We start from the raw sequence: 26,607 nt of genomic DNA on the forward strand, positions 1-26,607 counted from the left end.
GTTATTTCTTTTTCTGTTTCTTTTTTTTTTTTTTCTTTTCTCCTCCCCTCGCTATTTCTCTACGAAATTTTTTTTTCATTAACAAGACCACAGATACCTCTGTTGAAAAAAAGAAGAAGAAGAAGAAGAAGAAGAAGAAAAGAAATGTTGAAAAAGTATCGCTTAAATAAAAAAAAAAAAGAGAAAAAGACATTATATTTCGGAAGACGTTCGTAGATTACAATTGGACCGTTTAGTTTTAGTTAAATTCGCCTAAAATAAATTTATATAATCAAATTACATATTGATAAATTAATAGAAACACATTGGCCAGACTTGACATAAAAATCTATATTTTTTAATTGACAAATATGCAAAAAAAACTTTTAATTTTTTCGTAACAACAAAAAATGGACTGGCACTCGCTTTCAAAATAAACGGTGTCTCATATTCGCATATATGCCGAATAATAAAAGGAAGAATGATCAAAAGAGAGATGTTAATTATTTGTCCCGGAAAATATTGCGGTATAAAACAAATACAGTTTAACACGTTTAACGATAATTGTAAGATTAAACGTGAAAATTCTCGAGGGTTGAAAAAGTTTAGTAGTAGTAGTAGTAGTAGCATTAGAATGAATCAAAATTTCGTGCATTTTTTAATATTAACATTTCACTCGCATAAAAAGTAATTTTATTGATTTCGACAAAAATTGCACTATTTGAAATAACACAACATTAACGCGCGAACTTTTGGTTCACCCTAATAGTAGTCGGTTTTTAGCGAATCGTCGTTGTCTGTAGGAAAACAGGGAGATATGAGTTTCGTTCTATTCTCTCTCTGTTCCTCTCCCTCTCTCTCTTTTTCTCTCTCTCATACACATCTCTGTCTGATGCCTTACGGGAACGACTCCGACATACATAAATTCGTTTACCAGTGTGCCAGAGCAGAGCAGGGCAGAGCAGAGCCCACGGATGCGTACTCCAGCGGCAACCCTTATGTAATATGTTCTGCCGTTGAAAATACAGGCAGTAGGAGTAATAGAAGGAAAAGGAGGAAGAGGAGGAGGAGGAGGAGGAGGAGGAGGAAGAGTAGGTAGTGATAGTGGTGGTGGTGGTGCTGGTGATGTTAGCGAAGAAGAAGAAGAAGGGGCAGGGTGGGTAGGTGGGTGAGGGGCTAACGGGGGAGGGAGGTTAGGTTCGTAGGTGGGAGTTTGAAAGAGGGACGACTGAGAGAAGAGAGTACGGAAACTACCCCTTTCGACTGGGCAGTACCCGGCATAAGTCAGGAATTCCTGGCACGCGGTATATTGCGCGGGGGTGGAAAGCGTGGCGGTTATAAGCTATAGTCCCTGGCATGGCATGGCATGGCATGGCATGGCATGCACAGCCATTTACTTCATTATGTCATTAAGCTTAATGGCCTGGCCCTAACACGGCTCTAGGCTATAGCCACTTCTAGAGTCCGTCCCCATTAACTCCTGTCTCTTTCTCTCTCTCTTCCTCTCTCTCTCTCTCTCTCTGTCTGTCTTTCTCTATACTCTCTTTTCTTCTCTTCTCTTCTCTCTTCTCTTCACTGCTTTCGCAGTATACATGTATATAATACATATACAAAATCTATTCCTTTTACTTGTCGCGGTACTAAAATAGGAACTTGTGATAATGCAATAAACTCGAAGATGTAAGATTTGGAAAACAAATTAGACGTGACTTGTCAAACGTTTGACCTGTTTCTTTTTCTTTTTTTTAATCAATCTTTCTCCAAATACGTATATATGTACGTATGCGACGAGAAATCGAAAGATAACGTTAAGAAGATTTTCGACGTTGCTTTTGGAACGATTGATATGAAAGAAAAAAATAACGTAGATTTATTTTAAATCCTATCTTGTATGTAATTAAACGAAAAGTAAACACCCAGAGAGAGAGAGAGAAAGATAGAGAGATATGTAAAGAGATAGATATAGAAATAAGTAGAAAAAAGAAAGAAAGAGAGAAAGAAATAAAAGAAAAAAAAAAAAAAGGAAGATTAAAAACGTTGCTCTGGAGTGTATATCCACTCGTAATTATTGGCAAATATTGGAGAAGTATAACGGTAAGAAGAGAGAGAAAGAGAGAGAGAGAGAGAGAGAGAGATAGATAGATAGATAGATAGATAGATAGAGTAATACACGCTATTGGGGGAATATCGGCTTCCCTTAACGACGATCGACGTAATTTTCGATAATTCTACGGGCGGCTTTTCCGGGGTAGAAAGGCAAGCCGATAGCACTTTTAATGAAGTTACCCGTCGCGTTGGTAAGCGTAGTTACCGCTACATTCCGTTCCTATTAATTCCTCTCTCGCACCTTTTATCTCTTCCTCCTCCTCCTACTACTACACCCCCTTTCCCTCCTTTCCCTCGCACTTCTTCTCGGTGCTTGTCGGAGGATGAGAGACAATGAGAGAGAGAGAGGGGTAGAGAGAAAGATGTACGTTTCGACCTATCCTTAAACGCCGAGTTACAACGAGCATCGACTTTACGCCGATGGTCTGCTAAAATTGTTCGCACTGTCGTCGAAAATTTACGATGTTCATAAAGGCTACGTTGTACGATCGCTTACACACAACCACCACCATCACCACCACCACCATCACCACCACCACCTCGCTACCACCACCGGTTAAAGCTTTTACACCCACTCTCCAACGAATGAACGAACGAACCAACCACCCACCCCTCATCCACCCAGAACCCCACTCCCCTTTCCCCCCCTTGGTTTCCTACTCTCTCTTTTTCTCTTTCTCTCCAGCTATCTCCCTCTCTGCTCTTCGCAAATCTCCGCTTGATGGAGACGCAAGGGTTGTGCAATGTTCTCTCAATCTCTCGCGCTTTTTCTCTCTCTCTCTCTTGTTTTCTCACTTTAGCCTAGCTAGCTGGCTAGCTCTGTCTCTCTCTCTCTCTTTCTCTTTCTATTTCTATCTCTATCTCTATCTCTAACACTGGTCGAGGATGTAATTATTGAATTGGACGATGCTATTGTGTTCTACTACTACGACTTGTGGAAAAGCGCGGAAAATTTGCGGCGTCTGCGGTTACTCTGGCCCCCACGTAATAGTAATAATAAGCCGAGCAGCACGTTGGATCGCACGCGCTAATTGCTGTTAAAATATGAAACGTGCCAAGCGACTAATTAGCGTCACTCGTAGGATAGTACGTGTCGCTCTTTTCTACTACCCAATGGACCTACTACTACTACTACTACTACTACTACTACTACTACTACTACTCTCTCTCTCTCTCCACTTTCTCTCTCTTTATCTTTCTCTTCTTTTCCTCCCTTATTCTCATATTTCTTTTCTTTGCCTTCTGCTTTTTTGTTTCTTCTTTCCATTTTCCTCCCCCCGATCGATGAAGGACTACGCACTGATTTTTGATTCTTATTATGGGAACTCACCTTTTTGCGTTAATGCTCGCGAATCGTATCGAAAGAATTTGGATATCAAATCGATAATAGGTAGGTTAGTCGTAATTTACAAAGATAAAGAGAAAGAGAGAGAGAGAGAGAGAGAGAAATTGATACTAATGACGACAAGGGCAGAGATATATATATATAAATTAGTATTTGGTCGTTTGAAACAGATCGGTTAAATATCGAGAATTAAATGAAATTCGAATTGCGATTGTCCACGAATGGTTGCTCTCGTAATTCGTTGTCGTTGTCGTTGTCGTTATCGTTGTCTGCTGCTGTTGTCATTGGCAAATTTGTGTTAGTTCGGATGATTCGATTTAATTCGATTATACACACACACATATATATATATATATAGCTAATAGAATTTATTCGATGATAATCATATAATATCGGACATGATTTTGATACGATTTATGGGACACGTAGAAAGAGATAGATAGATAGATAGAAAAGAATACACATGTATATATATGTGTGTGTGTGTACGTGTTATATGTGTGTAAATCGGACAAATTTCTGTAAGTAAAATTCATCGCGTAAGAAAACGGATGTGTCGTCGTAGAAGAAAGAAAGAAAGAAAGAAAGAAAGAAGCACGTGGAACATTTCAGGAAGGTGCTGACTGTCGACTGTTTTCGAAGTAACTTTATATTTCTAGTAGAGTTGTATATGCCGAGGAAGAGACGCGGTTATGTACTTTTGCTCTTTGGCGCCAGACAAAGTTACACGTTTCACACGTGTTGGTTTCTAAATATAAACGTCGACTACTCCGCACCCGCGTATTTTCTCTCTCTCTCTCTCTCTTTCTATCTTTCTCTTTTTTTTATCGACACGCTTTTCAAGAAAAAAAAATAAAAGAAGAAATAAAAAATCTAGAACGCGTCTCGCAAATTTTTCTATTCAGAGAAGAAGAAGGATTCGATCTTCAACAGGATTAACTCCTCGTCCTTATTTTCTAACTTTTCTTTCTTTTCCTTTTCCATTTCCTTTGGGCTGTTCTATCATCTATCTCTATCCCTTTCTATCTTTATTTCGTATTATCTTTCTCTCTCTTGCTTCTCAACCGACTAGAAGTGTCCCTTACTTTTTTCCTCCCGCATCGGGAAGGAGGAGGGGGGGGTTTATCTTCCGCTCAATGGAACGCGCGCCCATCGTGGAAAAATCGCAACGTTGAAAAGGTGTGAATCTCCGGCACTCAAGGAAAGGTTTGACAATGGGCATGGGTAGCGTGTCTCACAATGAGCCTCGAACCCACAATGTAAGCACTGTATCCCGTACGAGAAGGGCACACTGATCTTCTTCTCACTCTATCTTCCTTTATTTCTTTTCTTTTCTTTTTTTTTTCTTTTTTCTTTTCTTTTTTTCTCATTCTAGTTCGTCTTTTTCGTTCTTTCCCTTTATTCTTCGATCTTCTCCTACTTTCCTTCGCGACTAAAAGTGAGAAAAGTCGAGAATGGTTGTTGGGATCCATCCATCTATCCGTTGGTTGGTTGGTTGATTCAAGCATACTCAGCCTTACTAACATCGTGTAACGTTTATCCTTGTATCGTTTTAAAGCTTGCGAAGGGGTGGGGGGGGAGAGAGAGACTCAGTGAAATCTAAAACTTACTGTTAGAATAAGAAGAAGAAGAAGGAGGAGGAGTAGTAAGAAGAGGGGCCCTTTCTCTCTCTCTCTCTCTCTCTCTCTCTTGAAAGAAATCATCATCGTTGTGTTGTTATATTGTCGTATAAACTCGTACCTCATACGAGGGTTGTGTTGTGTCGTGTCCGTAGTCGTTACACCTTTGCCAACATTCACCACCACCACCACCACCACTATTACTACTACTACTATTACTACTACTACTATTACTACTACTACTACTACTAATATTACTAACACACCACGCCCATCCGTGTCAAAATATTTCCACGAGAATACGTGTATAGGCCGGCCCCCTTTTTATTCTTTTTTTTTTTTTTCTTTTTTCTTTTTTTTTTATATACTTCTCTCTCTTTCTCTCTCACGTTTCCTCGAGAGCCCATCTTCTTCCCTCTTACTCTCCTCGTACGTTACTCGCGCAAACTACCGGACTATTGCTTATGAAAGGGGTTAAAGTTGTGAGTAGTGAGGTACGCTCGCGCACAACTCTCTCTCTTTCTCTCTCTCTCTCTTTCTTTATTTCTTTCTTTTTCTCTCTTACTTATGCAAACGTCAGAGTATGCGTAGGACTCCGTAAGCGAATCATTGTCCATTGTATTAACGACCGTCGTCGCAGGATATGGCGTCCTACCATTCGGAATCTTTTGTAAAGACCAGCTGAGCCAAAATGGCCTCCAATTCGTGACGTCACGATTTCACGTGCTCCAAGCAAACCGACGCTCTACTACCTATGTATGTATAAGTATATATATATATATATGTGTGTGTGTTTGCATGTACTTAAGTATACATACATACATATATACGTATGGTACATTGATCCTGTTTCCTATGAAACCTTTTTAATATAAGAGAATATACATGTGTTCATCATCTATTAGCTAATCTTTTATATTTTCTTTTTCAATAAATTTGGTTACACCATCTGTATATATATATATTATTATATTTGTCAATTATAATAGAAAATTAGATAATAATTCTTAAAAAAAAGACGTTAAACTTGCATCTTATAAACACGCGCGCGCGCGCGCACGTAATATACGGAAAAGCTTCTTAAAGTTTCCGTTTTAAAGCATCTTGACATCTTAATAGACAGAAACGGGAAAACTTGTTTCTCTTCATTTCTTTCTTTCTTTTCTTCTTTCTTCTACTCGTTTCTTCATTTTCTCGTGTACAAGAAGAAGGTGGATAGGTGGGTGGCTGGGTAGAAGGGAGGGGAAACTAAAAGAAATATATATATATGTTTTCACTGTTAGGTAGCGTATATTAAAAGGTAGTAGAGGTAGATATATATTTTTTTTATTCTCTGTTTAACTTTGTTTCTTTTGCCCTTCTCTTCTTTTTCTGTTTTAATTTTTATTTTCTTTTATATATATATATATTTTTCTTCTTCTTGAAGCCTAAACGAAGCACGACGAATACGGTCGCAAACGGAAAATAAACGCGTCGTCGTTCGTTCGTTACCGTCCAAGGAAAAATTACAAGCGCGTTAGGGGTCTCTACCCCTTTTATTATAATATTATAACCATTATTTAATTCTTAATATTCTTCTTTCTCTCGCAGCCTCCGGGGCAAACGTCTTAAAGAATAAAATCTCCCGGTTTTCCTCTCTCACTCTCTCTCTCTCTCTCTCTCTCTCTCTCTCCTCTCTCTCTCTCTCGCACTCACTTTCTCTGTGAGAGGAAAAGCCTCGGCCGATTATTATTATATTTCTTCGGCATTACGCGAAAGAAAAATTTCGCGTTAGGTAAAGGTGTTGCGGTGGTGTTTGTGGTGATTGTGTTGATTGTGTTGGTTGGTGAAGCTTGTGCCGGGCCGCAAGCTAAAGAATTGAAATAAGGTTATAATATCCATGATAATTAGAAATAATTTCAATGTAGGTAACGGCCAAAGTAATGAGAAACAATTTTTCGAGATATGACGAGGATTTTTAAATGAATGAGAAAAGAAAGTAGCACAACGAGTTTTATCGATCGACGTATACTCATATAACCCCCCTCTCAGCCCCCCCTCTTCTCCCACGCGTATATCGATCGTCCGTTTAAATCTATTCATAAATATTATCTGATAAATGTTTTCATCTTTTTTTTTTTTTTTTTTTCTTTACTTTTCTTCTTCTTCTTCTTGTTTCTTTTTCTTGTATTATTTTGTCCATTATTACTTAGGGGTTGAATGAAATAAAATCAATTTGAATCAACGTTTACCTATCGTACTTTCAATTTTATTTCTTTTTTCTCTTCTTCTTCTTTTTTTCTTCTTTTTTGTTAATTAGTGTATTTGACACTAATTAAACGTAAAAAAAAATTGTAAATTAAACGTTACATTATCTGTAACACGTCAATATGAGAAAGAAAGAAAGAAAGAGAAAAAGAAGCAAGAACGAGTAAAGAAATTATATTAAATTAGATACACAACAAACTGACCTAATAATTTATCTTACCTCTTTAGAAAGAACATAAAAAAGAAAATAAAAAGAAGAAGAAGAAAAAAAGAAGCGTACGCGAAAAAATGAGAGTACGCGAATAATAAATTAGTATCTAATAAAAAGTCAAGTCTTCTTAATGGAGGAAAAGTGGGTGGTTATATAGATATAGGGGTGGGAGGTGGGGGGGGTTGAAAGGAATAGGAGTGTTCGCGGGTATGTACGTATGTGTGTGTGTGTGTGTGTGTGTGTGTGTGTGTGGTAATTAAGATTGAAAAAAAATAGAACCTAGGTGTAAAAATTGAAGATTCGCGTATAGACGACTAAAAAAAAAGAAACTCCCCGAAAAAAAAAAGAAAAGATAGACCTAAAAAGAGAAAAAGAGAAAATACAGAGAGAGAGAGAGAGAGAGATAGAGAGAGTAGAAGAAGAAGAATAAGAAGAAAAAGAAAAAGATATGTATATGTAATATATATATATATATATATATATATATAAAGGTTTTCATAGAAATGACTTGGGTGTCCCGCGGTATGTTTTTTGATCGCGACTCGTTCCCCGCGTTTACCCTCCATCTCGAGTGAATCGCCCTGGCGACAGCCACCAGTAGTACAGGTCCGTGCAAACAAACTGCTTCTGCTGCTGCTGTTGCTGCTCCAGGCGTTGACTGTTACTAATTAAGGGTTGGTTTCACAGTACGCGTGTTAATTCTTAATTAATATCTTTGTCGCCTCCTCCGGCGTAGCAGCTCTCACCCCCACCCCCTCAACCCCCTCAACCCCTCACGCCCACCCATCCCTTCTACACTTACTTTCTCTCTCTCTCTCTCTCTTTCTCTCTTAGGTTTTTTTCTATCTTTCTCTCTCTCTTTCTTTCTTTCTTTCTTTCTTTCTTTCTCTCTGGTACAAGTTCTCGTTGGTGGTAGGTTCTCTCTATTTATATCTTTCCTTTCACCTCTCGAACGACACCCTCGGTCTCGTCCATCCACTTCTACTCTTCTGGAGTCTCTCGAATGAAAGGAGCTGTATGGGAACACACGCGCATCCTCGAGTCACCGCCCGGTTACAATCAAATGCTAGAGAAGGAAGGAAGGAAGGAAGGAAGGAAAAGAAGGAAGGAAGGAAGGAAGGATGGTTGGATGGCTGGTTGGATGGATGGATTGCAACAGAAGTGGAGGAAGGAAGGAAGGAAATCGAAGAATATTAGAAGAGAAAGATTTACGAACTTGTATTCAATGGGATAAGAGAAATGAGAGGAAAATAAGAAGAAGTAGTAGTAGTAAAGCGGTGACGAACAGTGCATAGAACGAATGGATGAGAGAAAACTAGTAGTGGACTAAATTTTCTAGTAAATTTACTTTCGTAAATTTAACCACCCATTTTATAACTTTGATTTTTCGAAAGATAAAAGAATATTCGCGAGATTTGTAATATATTTTCGATCGAATGGGAAAATAACGTATAATATTTAGTTGTTTTGATCGTACGGATAGATCAATTAAATTTAACTTTCTTACATTGTACGATGTTTTAATAGGAGATTTAATTTATCCCTAGAATGGTACAATCTTTGAACTTATTGATTAGTAATCGAGCAATGGTGTTATCTTCTTATTATTCTTCTTTTTATTTTAACAAAATAAAAATAAAAGAAATATGCTCTACCATTTCGCGTTCTCCATCGAGACCGTGATTTTAGTCAGCCTTGGACTACGATTTTAAACCTTTTATATAAAGCTGCTTTTCTACTCTTTTCTTCTTCATCCTCATCCTCATCCTCCTCAACCTCTTCCACCTCCTCTTACTTCTGTTCCTTCTTCTTCTTTTCTCAGGCTACCGTCTTACGCGTTTCTTTTCAGCGAAGATAGTAGTAAATTTCCAACGAGCTACGCGACGAGATCGATAACGAAAGCAACGAAGATGATTGGATCGGACGTCGTACTTTTTTTCTTTCTCTTCATCTTTTTCATTCACCACCATTACCACCACTATCTCTCATCTACTTCTTTATTCGAGACTTTTCCTAACCCTACCCCAGCATCATCCCCAGTCACCCCTTCTACCCTCATTTATTGCAACCACACCATCTTAAAGTTAAACGCGTGGTATACGAACGTTAATATCCGTCGATTCTCGATATTATCAAAGTAGATATATCTTGATAGTAAATAAAAAAATATATATATATATATATATAAATATATAGATAACCTTTCTATAACACGATAGATAGGTTCCTAGAAAATGCCGTGTTGAGTTAAACCGTGTTATATAAGACCCAAAGTTTAAACCAAATTATTTTAAGGTAATTTAGTTTTTAAATATGTTCAACGAAAAATTATATTATTCAGTGCTGTAGAAGTACAATTTCATATTAAAATTTTCTCAATGTATTTCGATTTATCGCCTTAGAACAAAACCTTGTTATCGGATGCCGCGTTGTAGAAGGGTTGCCTCAATTAATGAATCGTGTTATAGCAAAACCGTGTTATGGGATTTCGCGTTGTAGGAGGTTTATCTGTATATATATATAAGGAAAAGAAGGAGGTGTAATAGTGGGCTGGGAAAGCTTGTAAGTTTTCTTCTCAGCAACGATGATGTTTCCCTCGCCTTTCCAATTTTCTCAGACGTCTTTACAGAGAGTGTACCGTTATCGTCCTAGCCTCGGGCAAAAGGGGTAGTTTGAAGAAGAAGAAGAAGTAGTAGAAGAAGAAGAAGGAGAAGAAGAAGAAGAAGAAGAAGGAGAAGAAGAAGAAGAAGAAGAAGGAGCTTTTCCTTTACTCCGAGAAATCTTTCGGTATTTTTCTTTTACCAACAAATTGGACTATTACGTTCGCAAAGGCGCTGTTACCTTACGAAACCCGTCAGCCGTATTTTCTCTCTCTCTCTCTCTCTCTTACCCCGTCGCTCCATTTCGTGCAACTCGTACCTAAGCTCTCAAAGTACCGCACAGTTGTTAAAACAAGCAATTCTGACGGAAAGCTCGTTACCGTTCCATCGCTTTCCCTGCACTCCGGAAAGCATCATCCCCACCCCCTCTACCCACACCCCTCCCTCTATTCCCACGTCCTTCGATCCTACCGAGGAAGAGCTTTTGTATTCGTCGATAGAAATATATCTGCTACTTTTCTCTCTTCCTCTCTCTCTCTCTCTTTCTCTTAATCTCCCTCTTCCACCCCTTTCTATTTTCTCTCGAACTTGATTAAGGTTCGTTACTTCGTGAAAGCAGCCAAGACAAAAGTAATATAGAAAAGCTGAGAAGAAGAAATTTATTTTCATTTTATTCTTATACAACTACAACAACAACAACAACAACAACAACAACAACAATAATAACAATAATAACGATAATAAATAAGAATGTAAAAAAATTGCACGTGAAAAATTTTTTCTTATTTTCTTTTACTTCTTTTTCTTTCTTTTTTTTTCTCATCTCGTCTCGTTTCTTTTCTTTTCTTTTCTTTCTAATCGTTCTAACGATATTTTTCCTAGCCTCAGAATCGAATTTCTTTAAGAGGAAAAGAAAGTTCTCTCCTTACCGATTAGCGTTTCAATGTGTGTGCTTCGGGGCGGGGAGGGGGCGTGGTTCGGGTGGTAGAAAATTTTCTAAATGTTTTGACAGGACACTCGATACGAGTTAGCTCTCTCTCTCTCTCTCTCTCGTTTAGTACAATTTTTTTCCTGTAATTGGAACTCTCTCTCTCTCTTTCTCTCTCGTATTCTTCGGACTTTTTTCTTACGTTTTTTTCTTCTTCCTTTCCTATTTATTTTTCTTCTATATCTAATTTTGTTTTTTTTTTGTGTTTAATAAACGTTTCCGTAAATTTTTCTTATCCCTCGTTCTCATGGATAATGGACAAAAATTTGTAATATGTTAACAACGATTATGACTATAATGATAATGATAATCATGATGATGATGATGATGATGATGATGGTAAAGAAAAGTGCAGAGAACTTATTTAAATTCGAATCAGAAATAGATGATCGATAACCATGTATGAAAAATAATATATAATACCTATATGTATAATAATAATAATAATAATAATAATAATAAAGGAAGGTCATAGTTGCGGTGATCATTTTCAAGCTGTCGTTTCTCGTTACAAGTGGCATCGGTTTGCGAACCAACCGAGAAAACTTTTGTTTAATGGCTTGGAAAAATCAGAATCATCATCGTGCACCCGAATATGAAATGAGAGTCTCTCTTCCTTCTTTTCTCTCTCTCTCTCCTCTCTTCCCTCTCTCTTGACTCGTCTTTCGTTAGCATGACGTCATCCTTGAAGCAAAACGAGCCATCTGTATGACGATGATAACGAAGAACAGAATATTCTTCTTTCCTTTCTTTTCTTTTAATTTAATAATAATAAATTTATTTGTTGTAAAGTATTATGTGTGGAAGTTTGTTTCTCACGATGACGATTACAATTGACATTAAAATCATCATCTCTCACCTGGACTTGCATTCGAGAAGGTGCCTTTCGTCTGTGAGAATCCTGTAACAAAGAAAACAAACGAAAAGATATTTTTCTATCTTCATTCCTTTTCTTCATCATCATCATCATCATCATCATTTTCGTGTTCTTCTTCTTTTGTATACTCTCTCTCTCTCTCTCTTTCTGTGCGTATGTTTGTTTGTATTAATCCAAAGTATAAAATGTGTGTGTGTGTGTGTGTAGACTTGATTACTTCGTTACACCTCGTTAATATATTTTTAATTCGAGTAATCTCCGTGGATTTTCGCGGAGTCCGTTTTCTCTCTCTCTCTTTTAACGATATGGGTTGGAGGAGTAGGAGGAGGAGGAGGAGGAGGAGGAGGAGGAGGAATTAGTCGACAGCGATTCGATTAATTAAAACTCCGTGAAACTCCACGACACGAGGTCGCATTTCTTCGTCGAATAGTCCCAGCGAAAAGCCAAGAGTCCTGACCTTTTCTGCTTCGTCTAAATTCAATTAAAATAGGTACCGATAATGTAATGAGAGAACAGAACAGAACGTAATTTTCCTTATACATACATACATACATACTTATTTATTTATGCATATGCAAGGATGGAAAAAGAAGAAGAAGAAGAAGAAGAAGAAGAGAAGAAAAGAACAAAATTCTTGTAACATAAACTAAAGGTAATTCCGATGAGATTTCTAAGCCGTTTCGTTAATTTGTTATTTTCTCTTCAGTTCTGCCTCGTTAAATTACCCCTAGTCTGTAGGAAAAAAAAAGAAAAAGAAAAAGAAAAAGAAAAAAGGGAGAGAGATAAAGTTAGCCTTTTTAAATATCGCGCATCGTGGTGTCCCTTTTATTTTCTTGCTTTCGAAAAAGATTAAAGAAGATGAAAAATTTTGTTTGACCATTTTACGAAGTAGCACGAGCTATTTCAATTCCAAAAGACGACAGAAAGAGAGAGAGAAAAAAAGAGAGAGAGGGAAGAGCTAGATACACCTACCCGTCCTTTCATTCGTCGCGTCGTTGGGGAAGGTAAAAAGAGAGAGAGAGAAAAAATAGGGGCAAAAATAAGTGAGGAATAAGAAAGAGAAGAAAAGGGAAGAGAAGCATTCCTGGTCGAGTTAGCGAGGAGGTTAAGTCTCGCTAGTGGTATTAAGATGTTTCAGTACGGCCATTTTCTAATAAAGTCGTCTTCTTCTTCTTCTTCATCTTCTACTACCACTACTACTACTACTACTACTACTAATACTTTTGGCGAAGTAACATCGAGGACACCACAGTCGTGGGGTTTGAAAAACAGGGGTTGAAAAAGATTCCCCCCCGGTCTTTCTCTAAGAAAGTTAGGCGCATAGTAGGTAGTCACTCTCCTCCTTCAGGGTTGAATGTTAGTAGTGTTGGTGAAACTCCGTGTCATTTTAAAACCCCTCCCCCACCCGCCCTCCTGCCCCGGCTTTACCGTGTGGCTTCGTATATAAGCTCAACACTTTTGCGCGGGGGTGGGTTGTCGAGAGGAGAAGAAGAAGAAGAAGAAGAAGAGGAGGAGGAGGAGGAGGAGGAGGAGGAACGGGTAGACTGGCTTGGTTTGGTTTGCTTGCTTGCTTGCTTGCTTGCTTGCTGAGTCGAGCTCCACCCTAAAACGACTTTAACGAGCCGTCGTCGTCTTAAAATAGGGATGCCGAGCTTGAACCGAGTTTGCGCCGTTTGTTTGATAAATTAACCTAAAAAAGAATATCATTGGGGGGATCGGATCTATGAAAAACATGTCTAATGACATTCGAAAAATTTTGTTTCTCTCTCTCTCTCTCTCTCGTTCATTCTTCTTTTATTTTCAACTGTTACCAACCCCTGTGCAATATCACCCTCCCCGTTAGATTTAAGTATCAATTACTTGGAAATCGTCCAATAGAATTTTTCTTTAAATTGTTCACTTTTTTAAGGACGCGTGCGTGCGTGCCTGCGTGTCGCGTTAAGGATCTCTCTTTATTTCTTTCTTTCTTTCTCTCTCTCTCTTTTTTTCTATGGCATTCTTATACATTCTTTTTCCTGGCCTTTCTTTTTCTACCCGATTTCTTTTTCTTTCCTTTTTCTTTTTCTTTTTCTTTTTCTTTTTTTTTCTCTTCCCTCTTCCTTTTTACCTTTTCCCCTGTCCGTCGTCCGTCCCCCCTTTTGGCAATAATCGTTGCTGCCAACTAGCAATCGAGAATGAAGAGAAATTTAAACCTCGATCATCGTGTCAGTCCTTACACTGCCTGCCTGGCTCTGCTGCCGGCTGGGTTGCAAGGCCCATGAGGTTTCAAATTTTTTGAAAACCACATAATACCAACGCGACACGGAGAAAGAGAGAGAGAGAGAGAGACAGTTAGAGTGAGCGAGTGAACCAGAGAGAGAGAGAGAGAGACAGGGGCAAAGTCCATTGAGAAAAATCCACTTCCTAAGTCTCGTGTTACAGGCGTGTATTTTGACAGGATCTTATTGTCGTCGCACGGCTAAGCCCTATTGACCCTATTATGGCCCTATTAGTATTATACTAGGATTTGCGGTTACTCCTTGAAAAGCTTATTCTCTCTCTCTCTCTCTCTCTCTCACTCTCTCACTCTCCTTTTTCTACTTTTCTTCTTCATTCTTATTCAATAAAAGAAACATACATACGCGTGTGCGCTTGATTTCCATGTACGTGTGTGTACGTATCACACATTTTTACCTTAACCATCATTTTTACTCTTATTTTTCATATATTTATATAAGAAAATTGGTTAGAATGAGAGAGAGGAAGTATGAAGAAGCGTATAGAAAAGAAAATAATGAAGAATAATAGTATGTTTACGAGAATATAATCGTGTAAGTAAGTTTGTCGGGGATTTTACGAAAAATTGCGGATTCTTTTTCAGCCTACAAATTAGCGACAAGAGGAGAACGGGGAGAGGAGAGGAGATGGATAAGAGAAAGAAGAGCAAACGCGAATGACGAAGAACGGCGGGGAGGAGGGAGGGAGGGGTTAGGGAATGTTGGAGATGAAGAAAATCGTTTGAACGCGCGCACGTCCACGTTAGCCCTTCGAAGAGGCTACCTACCTACCTACCTACCTACCCATCTACCTACCTACCTACCTACCTACCTAGTATATACTACTTTCAGCTTTCCCAACTTGGAAGCAGGCAAGCAAGCAAGCAAGCAAGTTCGGAATGAGCTGCTACTTAGAAAACGGCTGGAAATGTATTCAGAGGCACGCAATCAAGGTTCCTCATCGTTTTCCGTGTTTCACGCACACGCAACTAAGTACGCGTTACTTTCTTGCGCCTGCGTCTGAATCACACGTATATATATATATGTATATATGCACATGCATGCACGTATAGTGCGTCTATACGTATTTTGCGTGTTTGTTCTGTGTCTTCTGTGTATGCACGTGCATGTGTACGTGTACGTGTTACGTATTTGTCCTCTGTCCTCTGTATATACGTCTATATATATGTGTGTGCGTGTGTTAGCGAGGTGAGCTCGCGCGCGCACAGAGATGACGATCGGCGCGTGTGTGTTTGAGGCGTGAATTCATGTATGCTCGCGAAGTACTCTTCACCGGGGGGACAATCGAGGTGTTGGACTGGAAATCCATACCAATTTGAGCGACTTACGCTCGTTCGCTTGAAAGCCCGCAACAACGACCACCACACCATAGGAGGAGGACTGACTGACTGACTGACTACGTTGTATGCATTCGCTACACCTCACCCATACGCATACTAAACGTCAGAAAGAGAGAGAGAGACTAGCGTTAAGAAGAACCCGATGAGAATTTACCTCGCAAATTTCTTGCTAGAATTATTTTCTACTACGGTCGAGATTAGATCAACTGAGATTAATATGACTTTTTATTATTTAAACAATTGTTTCGCGATTTTACTTTTGTTCGTTTGTTTGTTCGTTAGCTCCATGATGATAAACATACGTGATTCGTTAATTTATTTATCTTTCGATGATTCATTTGAGAAATTACCAATCGATTTTTATTGATATATTAGGGTAAAGCAAAAGTAAGTGCGTTTTTAATTTAATATTTTACGTTCGTGTAAAAAGTTATTTTATCGACTTCAAAAAATTGCACTAATCCGAAATAACACAATTTAAACCCACGAATTTTCGGTTCGCTCTAATAAATTGCATCTCGGAAGAAAAATTGTTATTCGAAGTTAACGTTTTATTTAAAAAAAAGAAAAAAAGTATCTCTCATTAGTCGATCGGTTTCATCTCTATATCAAAAATCGATAAGATTCATTTTGTTTGTATTTTTCTTTATCGGTATTATATAAACGAATATTTGACGTTCAATCAGTCATAGTTGGACAATAATACGCGATATTCGTAATTCTCATTTGATGGTGGAGGGAGGGGGGAAGGAAAGGGTGCGAGAGAATAATATTGAAAATAACTATTACAACATAGGGAAATAGATAAAAATAGATTGTAGGAAAGTTAGGGAAATCGTCCCAGTGGAAATCGTAGAACTGAACTTCGGCATGGAAGTGGCACGAACGGATGGGAGAAGGTGTGTGGGGGGGATCGACCGAAAGGGCTGGCTGCTCGAGGGATGTTCCACGAAGGGAGGGGTAGGGTGGGGAGGGGGGTGGCAGAGGGTGAAACTCCGGCGAGTTCGCCGAGGCACGCTAATGGACATAGTTTGCTGCTAATGTCCGAGACTAATTCCCGTGTTATTTCATTAACGTCCCCGCAACTCCCCCGAGGGGTTTTAGCTCTCTGGCACCTACTACTATGTCGCTTTAACACCATTGCCATAACGCGTTCCCACTAGTATTACGCACTAGTAGGTGTACTAAACGCTATATAGAATACAACACAGCCTAACGCTTCGTCGTGGCCCGGACACGACCTCGACGAACGACCTCGACATATAACCTTACTCTTCGTAGGGCCCTACGTCAAGCAACCAACCCAACGACCAACCCCCGTTTGGATTTCAAACCTTTTACTTGTACTTCGGTGTCAAAGGGTCCAAATTTACGACCACGATTCGTTCAAATTTTTTATCTATTATTCTAACCCACGAGTCCTTGTGTGTGTCTCTCTGTGTTACTTTATTTTTCTTTTCTTTAATGGAATATTATATCGAAATACAATCTATGAGAGGGGGGAGCTGGATAGGGGGAAAGTGGTATGTAAAAGTTTGCTTTTTCTACGTTTTTATGGGGTTTCTTTTTTTCTTAAGTATAAGAAAAATATAAAATATCGTTTATTATATTGGTAAAAGATCATAAACTTTCCAAACGGATCTCTGTGTTAATTATACTATATCATATAATAAATTTCAAACGTCACTGCTTAGCTAACGCTTAGAAAAGTATAACGATTGATTGATTGATTGATTGATTTATTGATTAATTAATTGTTTGGAATAATATATTCTTATATTAGTATTTAACGATAATTATTTATTGTATCGATTTAATAAGTTTGATAAATTGTAATTATCGACGATATTCTTTTTGCAAGTGAATCGAAACGTTCACAAGTGTTGTGAATGAGATAATATTTTTTTTTTCATTACATATATATATATATATATGAAAGTAATCAATCAATTTTTCGTAATCATCGTACAAGTGTTTGCGAGATAAACTAGTATAATATAGCCCGCAAGCGGGATATATAATTACCAGAGAGAGAGAAGATACGATTAGAGATTTGGTCGTTGGACGGGGGGAGTGGTATACTTCCTCTCGGATTGATTTGTTGAAGCGCGTTACGCGATTAGGCGATTAGGCGATAGTCTGTTGCTATTACGAACGAGGGTTAAATGATTGACACCGCGAATATATATATATAAAGAGAGAGAGAAAGAGAGAGAGAGAGAGAGGAGAAAAGAGAGAGGTTCTATCGTAATGAGAGAAAATCATTTCTGACCAATGCGGGAGAAAATTTGTGGCGAATCAATCGATGGTGTGATGAGTGGAAAGAGGGGAATGAGGGGGGGGTGAAATGTTTCTCTATCCGCAATTACGCAGTTTCGCAGTTTCGATGATAAACAAGACGACGACGATGATCTGCTATGCATTATCCTAGATAAATTGCATTTATTTATAATAAGAAAAAAAAATAAATAATTGGAAAAATGAAAATAATAATAAATAATAATAATAAATAATAGAAAAAAATAAAAATGGAAAGTAAATAATTCGCGTGATTAATTGTCATGTAAATTAGCACCCGAACGGGTGCTATTTTTTATTTTATACTGTATATATTTTATATTTTGTATTTTATATTTTACGATACATTTTTCTTCTTCGTTCTTTCTTTTTTTTTTTTTTTGTATACGATTTATTAAACGGTAAGAAAAATTCGACCAGTAGAACGAATTTTAATCGTCGAAAGTATATTTTATCGACGACGATGATGATAATCGAGAAGAAATGTATTTTTTTCAAGCTTTAGCGAGAAAAATTGTATTTTCTCACATTTCTTTTGTTACCTAGAAAGTTAAAGTACGCATAAGAGAGAAAGGGAGAGAGAGAGAGAGAGAGAGAGAGAGAGAGAGAGAGAGAGAGAAGCGCCCTCGGTAGTGTTATCCAATTATTCTAAGTTGTTAAGGCGAGTTAGGACGCTTAAGGGACTAAATTAAGACATTCCGGGCGACAAATCTCCCAAGAATCTCAATTAACTTCTCCGAGGGCGGCGGTGCTTTAATTAACTGTTTAATTTCGTTTAATTTGCATTTCGGCGATTGCATAAGACCTTCTACAGAAATATCGATTCCGATAGTTATACCATTCCCTTATATATATATATATATTATAATCGATATTTAATAATATTATCTCTTATTTAAGATTTTCTCTTTCGTCTTTTGAGAAAACAAAATACCAAATACACATCTCACACAAATAACTAATACGTTTCTCAGGGTTTAATATCAAATCAGATTATTTTAGATTATCTATAATATTCTGTTAACTCGCTAAATCAAAATAATTATCTTTTTCTATTTTCTTTCTTTATCATAATCTAATTTCAAGATATTACAATCCTTTTTTTTTCCCAGAATGATTGAGAAATTATTACTGAGAAAAAAAGAAGAATAAAAATAAAAACAAGAAGAACAGGCTTATAGAAAACTACCACCTATTTCTCTTATCGAAATCTACGAACCCCTGCTATATTATAAAAAGAAAAAAGGAAGTAAAAAACGCAAAAAGAAGTAGGAAGCCTTAAAGAAAAACGCGATAAGACTTTCCTCGCGTACAAATTAGCAAAATAAAAAAGGGAAATTAATAAGAGCCATAAAAAATAAGAATAAGAGAGAGAGAATGAGGGGATAGGTGGGGGTGGTGGTGGAGGAGAGTATAGGAAAGGGAAAGGAAGGAAGGAATTGTGGGATGGGGGAAAAGAGAGGTGAGAGAGAGAGGGGGAGGGGAGAGCGGGGGGAGGCGTAGGGGATGGGGTATCGAAGAAATAAAAGAAATAGAGATGGTCTCGCGACGGGGGCCCCGTTTGACGCGAGAGAACGATATCGGATTTTAACCGTATAGAAGGCTAATTTGAATTGCATGGCACTTACGCACACGCGTGATCGCGCAATATCGTGTGCGGGCACGTAGTAGAGAGAGTAAGAATATAGTATAAGAGTAGAGAGAAAGAGAGAGAAAGAAAAAGAGAAAGAGAGAGAGTAGAAGGCGTGTGGAAGCCGTGTGTTCCTAGAGTGCAAGTAGTTCGTACGTAACCTAAGAGAGAAAAAGTATATAAGAGAAAGAGAGAGCGAGAGAAGAAAGAATTGTGAACGTAGAAACAGGGAGAGAGAGTAAGAGAGAGAGTGAGAGAGAGAGAGAGAGAGAGAGGATTGTATTATGAGTCTCTTACAACCGACTCCAGGCACTTTCCAGAAAACAAAGACCGAGCGAATTCATAATTCGCTAATTTGTTGAAGATTTTTTGCTCGAGTGCCGACGCTAGCTCGGGTAGTATGGCTTTGTCGCAAATGTCGGCGGCACCGAACGAGAAACGGGGGATGGTTACGGGTTTCGAGTCGCTTTGAAGTACTAATCAGTATCGACCTGCGCCTATAGGCCGCACCCTCCGTCTCCACCCTCCTCCTCCTCCTCTTCTTCCTACTCCTCCATATCCTCTTCCTCCTCTTCCTTCTCCTCCTTCATCGCTGACTACCACCACTACCACCACCACCAGTACCAACCGATACCACCACCATCACTACCACCACCATCACCCTCAGCTAACCACCCCCGGGTGCGCAGAATTTAATCCCCTCTCCATGAAATCCCTCTTTCTCTCTCTCTCTCTCTCTTTCGCTCTCTTACTCGTTCTCTCTCTTTCTATCTTTCCTTCTTTCTTTCGTTCTTTCTTTTATTTCCTTCCTTCTTTATTTCCTTCTTCATTTCGTTTTCTTCCTCTACTGTGAGCTCTTTTTTTAATCCCCTTTCCACCCCCCTCCTCATTGATAAAAATTGTATTCTGTTTCTGCGTGTGTGTATGTGTATGTGTGTGTGTGTATGCCGTTCCTGCGTGTAAGTACCTACTCGAAATTCTTACGATTACATCCATTATTTAATCCTTGAGAAGGTTTTTCTTTCCTTTTTCTTTATATTTTCTTTTTTTAATTTTTTTATTTTTTCTTTATTTCGGATTAGATACAATAAATTGAAGCCCCCCCCGTCAGATGGTATCGCGGGAACAAAATATTTCTCGAGTTATTTTTTTGTCTAAATACGTCGTTTGGATTTTTGTTTTCCTCTCCCTCATCCAACCCTACCACCACCCTCTATCATTCGTAAAACGTGTAATAGTATGCGTAAATTTGTTCTCGCTCTAAGGTCAAATACCCTATCACGCTTGTTTTTTTCTTTCTTCTTCTTCTTCCTTTCCTTTTTTTTTCTTCTTTTCTTTCTTTCCTCCTTTTTTTTTTCCTTATAATGCAGAGAAGAGGACGGTGTGTAGCAAGGGTTGCGCGATTATACGACGATTTGTTGAATGGTTCGTGTCGAGAAGCGTTAGCAGAAGCAAGCAAGCAAGCAAGCAAGCAAGTCTCCTGCAGTAGGGAAAAAGAGATGTGTAAGATCGTTTGAAAGAGAGAAAGAGAAAAGGAATAAGCTACGAAAGAATGAGCGAGTGAGCGAATAAATGAGTGAATGAGCGAACGAGTGAGTGAGCGAGAAAGAAAAGTAGATAGGGAATGAGTATGTGTCTTCCTCCGCTAAGCGTTGATAGGCAATCTAGTTGATTGCCAACTTCAAACGAACCGAAAAGCTGTGTGCGAAAGTCGATATGGCGAGGCGAAAAAAAAAAGAAATTAAAAAAGAAAGAAAGAAAGAAAGTGGGAGAATCAAGAGCGAGAGAACGAATCTAAGAATTTGGAACAATACCTCTTGGGCCTCACCTTTCCTCTCCTTTCCTTTCCTTTACCTTCTTCGCTTCTTCACAACCGCCCCCCTCCCCCCTCCCCCCTTTCAAACCCCCGTCACCATTTCCACCACACCCTTGTTCATCCCGATCACAGGCAAATACGATTTTCTCTCCGTGTCGTCGTCTCTCTAGACGTTTTATCGATTTCATCAACCCTCATCAAAGGTTCATTTTTGTTGTTGTTGTTCTCACTTTTTTTTCCCTTTCCCTAGTTAACTTCCTTTTTTCCTTATTTTCTTATTTTTATTCTAATCATTTTGTAATAGTAGTAGTAGTAGTAGCAGTATTTTAGTATTTAAATTAATTTCATTGAGAACATTTTATTTCTCAATGATTTTACTTTCCACCCTAGTTAGATGAATTACTTATTGACGAAAACCATGATCGTATTTCTTCTTTTTATTATTATCTATTGTTTGGAAAATGATAAAGAAGGTATTAAAATGAAGAAATTAAAATGATAAAGAAGATTTAGTTTTTCTTATTTTTAATCTAATCATTTTTTTAATAGTAGTAATAGTAGTAGTAGTAGTAGTATTAATATTATAGCGTTTAAATTAATTTCATTGAGAAAAGCTTATTTTCAATGATTTTCCTTTCTTATTTTTATTGCAATCATCGCTTAATAGTAATAATAGTAATAAACCTTATTTTCAATGATTTTGCTTTCCACTCTAGTTTATATGAATTTCTTATCGACAACAACAACTATCATTATATTTCTTCTTCCTCTTATTAATATTATTATTATCTGTCGTATAAAAAAATGCTAAAGAAGAAAAAAGAAATCCTTGATCAGAGTCCTCCTATCCCTGGCCTGTACTTTCTTCTTTAAGTCTGCCCAAGATTTTTTTAAGACAAAAAATAAAGGTACGTACGAGAAGAGAGAAGAGAGAGAGAGAGAGAGACGAGTGCTCGCGGTCGCGCGCGCGCGCGCACGCACGCGGGGCAAATAAAAATGCTCTCTACTGTAAGACGAGGTGCCAGAGTGACGTTTGAATGGAAGGTCTGATCCTTTGTCCTGACCCCCTCCTCGAACGGGAACCCGATACTCGAAAAACGTTCTCAAAATTCACTACGAAACGAACGAGCCGATCGTTCAAATTCTATGTTGCATTTTTTCTTTCAATGATTATCGCTGACCGATGATACGTATGTAATCATACTTCTTATACCTTTTTTCTTCCAAAATGACTTCATAATTGATCACCGATTATTATAGATCATTTCTCGGTTCGAGTAATATTTTATTACTTAAATCGATCTGTTACCAATCAGGATTTAACACCATATTAAATATTATATATTTCTTTTTCTCGAATTAAGTTCTTATCCATACATTATCCCTTTTGAGGGGTGCGGTGGGAGTAGGGGTTGGAGAAAAAGGAACAAATTTTTCGACACGTTTTTCTTTTTTTCTCTTTGCAAAACAGTTCATCCTCGTTTCGATAATAAAATGATACCCGGTGAACGATCCTTTTGCGGAACCATAATAATAATAATCGTACCTATCGAGATTTCTAATACAAAAATCAATAGGGGTGGGGGGTTGGTACGGGGAATGATAAACGACGATGATTCAAGGAATTAATTCGGTACGAGTTGAGAACAGTTTTGTGCGCGCGCGCTTAGAGCCATTTTTACGATTCATCGAGGTTCTTTGTGTTTTGGTGAGACATTGCAGGTCTCTACCCAACACTCAACTCATTATACCACTAATTATTCATAACGTTGGGGATTATTCCGACAAAAATATTCGGATTCCCACAATGTGCAAGGCGCGTAAAACGTGGCTACCGTTACATGATATTCTAACGCGTTCCTTCGTGACGTCAAGATGATTATAAAAAAACCACATACACGAAAATATACTAAGAAGAAGTAGATATTTGCACAATAGAAATATATATATATATATACAGCAATTAGTTAGAATTTGATTAGTCATAGATGGGTAGCAGACAACCCCGAGAGAAAATGTTCAGCTGTTGTGTTCGTAAGTTAGAGAATTTGTCTGTGGAAATTCCCTCGATTCTCTTGGAAAGATATCGTTGGACACAATGAAGAGGGTGGGGGTGTGGATGGGGGTGAGGGATGAAGACGGCAACGGTAACAGGAACGGGAACGGGGATGCGGGGGCACGTTCCCGTACGAGCAACAAAGGTGCGATTTTCGGTAACACGATCTTCGAGTAGTAGGCTCAGGGTGTTAAACGATAGCCATAAGTGGCACGTTAAGTGCTCGTTTAACGGGAGAACGATGATACTATATACTATCGATTGAAGTCGAGTTACCCGACGGAAGGATGAGTAGAACTAACTTGGGAATAAAATATCTGTGATTTCGCACGCGTACAGGCATCGCGCACAGATCTATTCTTGAAATACGGTAGAAAATAATATGAAAAATGAAATATAAAGGAGATTATCTAACGTACCGTGTGGCGGTGTATGCTGAGTTGGACTATGTTGATGATGATTGGCGGTAACAGCAGTACCAGGAAGTACATGTTGCGCGTGTGCCGCTGGATGAACATTGACACCGGCAGGTGAGGCAGGGAGTTGACCCGGTTGATGTACCTGATGATGAGGTACATGATGCGCCGGATGAGGATGCGGTGGTGGTAGAAAAGCAGCCGCGACGGCTGCCTGAGCATTCAGGTAGGCCATACGCGAGGCCGTCAAATTTCCTAGATTCCCGAGATTTCCAAGATTGCCTAGATGATTCGTTAGGCTAGGCATGTAATCCCAGAGTTTGTGATGGGGTGCATTAGGTGCGTAAGAAACCGCCGATACGCCGGCGGGTGGCGATCCCTGAGGTGAGCCACGATCGGTACCACTTGCATTTCCGGTACCATTCAGACCCAATAACTCTTGAATCGCGAACGGCGTGCGTTGCGGCATCTTGCTGTCCTTCTTCAGCCTTACTTCTGTCCCTTTTTTATTATCAATTATTTTCAATATGTCATCATCATGCGAGATGACTATCTTCTTCTTCTTATTCCTTTTCTTATTCTTATTCTTTTTACTCTCTCTCTCTCTTTTTTTATTTAAGATTTAGGAACTTTTTTTATCTTTGTTATACGTAATATATATATATTTATATGTATGTAAACATATACTCGTTTGGTTATATTCCGATGAATATTCGATTAAAAACACGATTTTTGTTTGACGATAGGCCCTCTCTGCTCACCCGTACACGTCCGTCCGTACACAGCATCCGACGCTCCGTAACAAACGTACACGTTCAAATAAAACTTTCTTCTTTATTATAACCTTCCGTTTGATCATTGATCGTAATACTCTTCTAGGCTAACTTTCGTTGATACTTCGTTGAGATATTCACTTGGTATTGGTAAAATATTTGTTAATCCTTTTTTATCCTATGTTATTCTCCATAGATCTTCATAATGGATTATTCATTTTCCCTAGGTTGGATTATAATATCCCTAGGTTTAAGTTTTCTATCTTATTTCTGATGCTAGATAAATATCTAGATAAACTTATCCTTTGATTTATCTTCTTCTTATTATTCTTCGTTGTATATTTTTCGTATCTTAAGCCAGATATATTATGATACACAAATGGTTCGATAGATAAATAGATACTTAGATAAATATATATATATATATATATATATATATATATATATATATATACATATATATGTATATATCTAAATATGAATTGCTTAAGATAGAAATGAAAGATAGAAGTAGAAAAAAAGTACAAGTGGTGGTAGTTTGCCGGCGGGCAAACTTTCAGTTAGCGACGGCAACGGGTGTTCTCGTGGATGCGTAATAGTGAAAGAGAAAAAGAGAGAGAGAGAGAGAGAGAAAGAGAGAGTGAAACAGAAATGATATATTTTGTTTCTCTTTTTCTAGATATATAACAATAAAGAATATATATATATATAATAGTAGAAGTCAGATAAACTTCACGTCTTCTTTTACCTCAGGCTATTTCTTTATATTTTCTCACGTTTTTTTTCATATCTTATCTCGCACTTTGGATAAACCATATCTCATGAAGGAAAACAGTTACGATCAAAAATCAAAAAGTTCACCAGAATACTCGTGTATACGTGTAGTAGTAGTAGTAGTAGTAGTAGTATATAACAAAATGCAATCCTTTTTTCACGATACAACTATAATTATTTATCTTTCCTCGAATATAAACCAAACGAAAACTCCCCCAACAAAATAAAAGTGAAAAATAAAAAATAATAAACCAAACAAACAATCTCTCTCTTTATCCAATAATCAACGTAACGAATAAAACAACCCAGTTGTTTTCCATAATCTGCTGAGACGAGGGGGGTGAGTGAGATAAATCAACAAATACGACGACAAGAGTTCAGTTATACACCAAATAATACGTTGCTTATTGGTTCAATTATTTTATGCACTGATGCTGATGCTGATGATGCTGATGATGCTAATGCCGATGACGCTGATGACGCTGATGATCGTTAAATGTTCTCATCCGGATTTCAAACTTCTTGTATTTCAAATGTAACTTAAATTAATTACTGGTATTTATTATAATATAATATACCCTCAGATGAATTTATCTATATATTGATTTTTTTTTTCTTTTTTTCTTTTTCGATGACAAAAACGTAAACGTTGATTGATGAAATATTTTAAGGTATATGTATATATATATATATATATATAATATATATAATATATTATCTCACACTCGCGAGATCTTGATCGGAGCGCAACCGTGTCGTCGTCGCGGCGATGGGCAACTGAGCTCGTTCGGTGCCGGCTGTACGGGGTTGGGAGCCCCCAGGGGCGGCCACCACCAACTCTCCTTTCTCTCTCTCTCTTTCACTCACTCACTCATACTCGCACTCGCACTCTTACTCTCTCATATTCACTCGGTTCACTCTTTTCTCTTAACCACCACCTCTCCTCTCCTCCTCTCCTCCTCCTGCTCGTCTCTTCGCACCCCCCTTCGCAATGCCTAAGCTTCCCTTTCGTTCAGTTTCGTTTCGTTTCGTTTCGTCGCGTCGTGCCGTTTCGTTTCGTTTCGAATGGTGTGTGGCGCGCGCGCGCGCGCACGATTCTACCCTAAGAGAGAGAGAAGAAGAAGAGAAGGGGTGGGTGGCGGCCGTCCCTAAGTCGACAGTGGCCCTCTCGCATCGCCGATTGGTCCGTTTTTTCACACTCCCAACCAGGCAGACATAGCCCTAGTTACCCGACACAGAAGGTGGGCTTTACTATA

At 38.3% G+C, this 26,607-nt stretch overlaps 1 protein-coding gene across 6 annotated transcripts in view; it reads right to left on the bottom strand.

Annotated features, from left to right (window-relative positions):
- Nucleotides 1–26,051, bottom strand: part of LOC122513142 (visual system homeobox 2-like) — a 54,345-nt gene extending 28,294 nt beyond the window's left edge. For 2 of the 6 annotated variants that reach the window (XM_043648463.1, XM_043633145.1), the window contains exons 1-2: nt 23,808–24,987; nt 11,955–11,996 (exon numbers count right to left, since the gene is read on the bottom strand). In XM_043648463.1, coding sequence (XP_043504398.1) covers nt 11,955–11,996; nt 23,808–24,273 — 508 coding nt within the window. In that variant the 5' untranslated portion in view covers nt 24,274–24,987. Of the gene's footprint in view, nt 1–11,954; nt 11,997–23,807; nt 24,988–25,929 lie in introns of those variants that run through there. The other 4 variants (XM_043630114.1, XM_043629414.1, XM_043640837.1 and 1 more) reach the window with 3 other exon arrangements.
- Between the last annotated feature and the right edge of the window lie 556 nt (nt 26,052–26,607).

The sequence above is a fragment of the Polistes fuscatus genome, unplaced genomic scaffold, assembly GCF_010416935.1.
Source record: "Polistes fuscatus isolate 324 unplaced genomic scaffold, CU_Pfus_HIC Scaffold1, whole genome shotgun sequence".
Taxonomy (NCBI): Eukaryota; Metazoa; Arthropoda; class Insecta; order Hymenoptera; family Vespidae; genus Polistes; species Polistes fuscatus.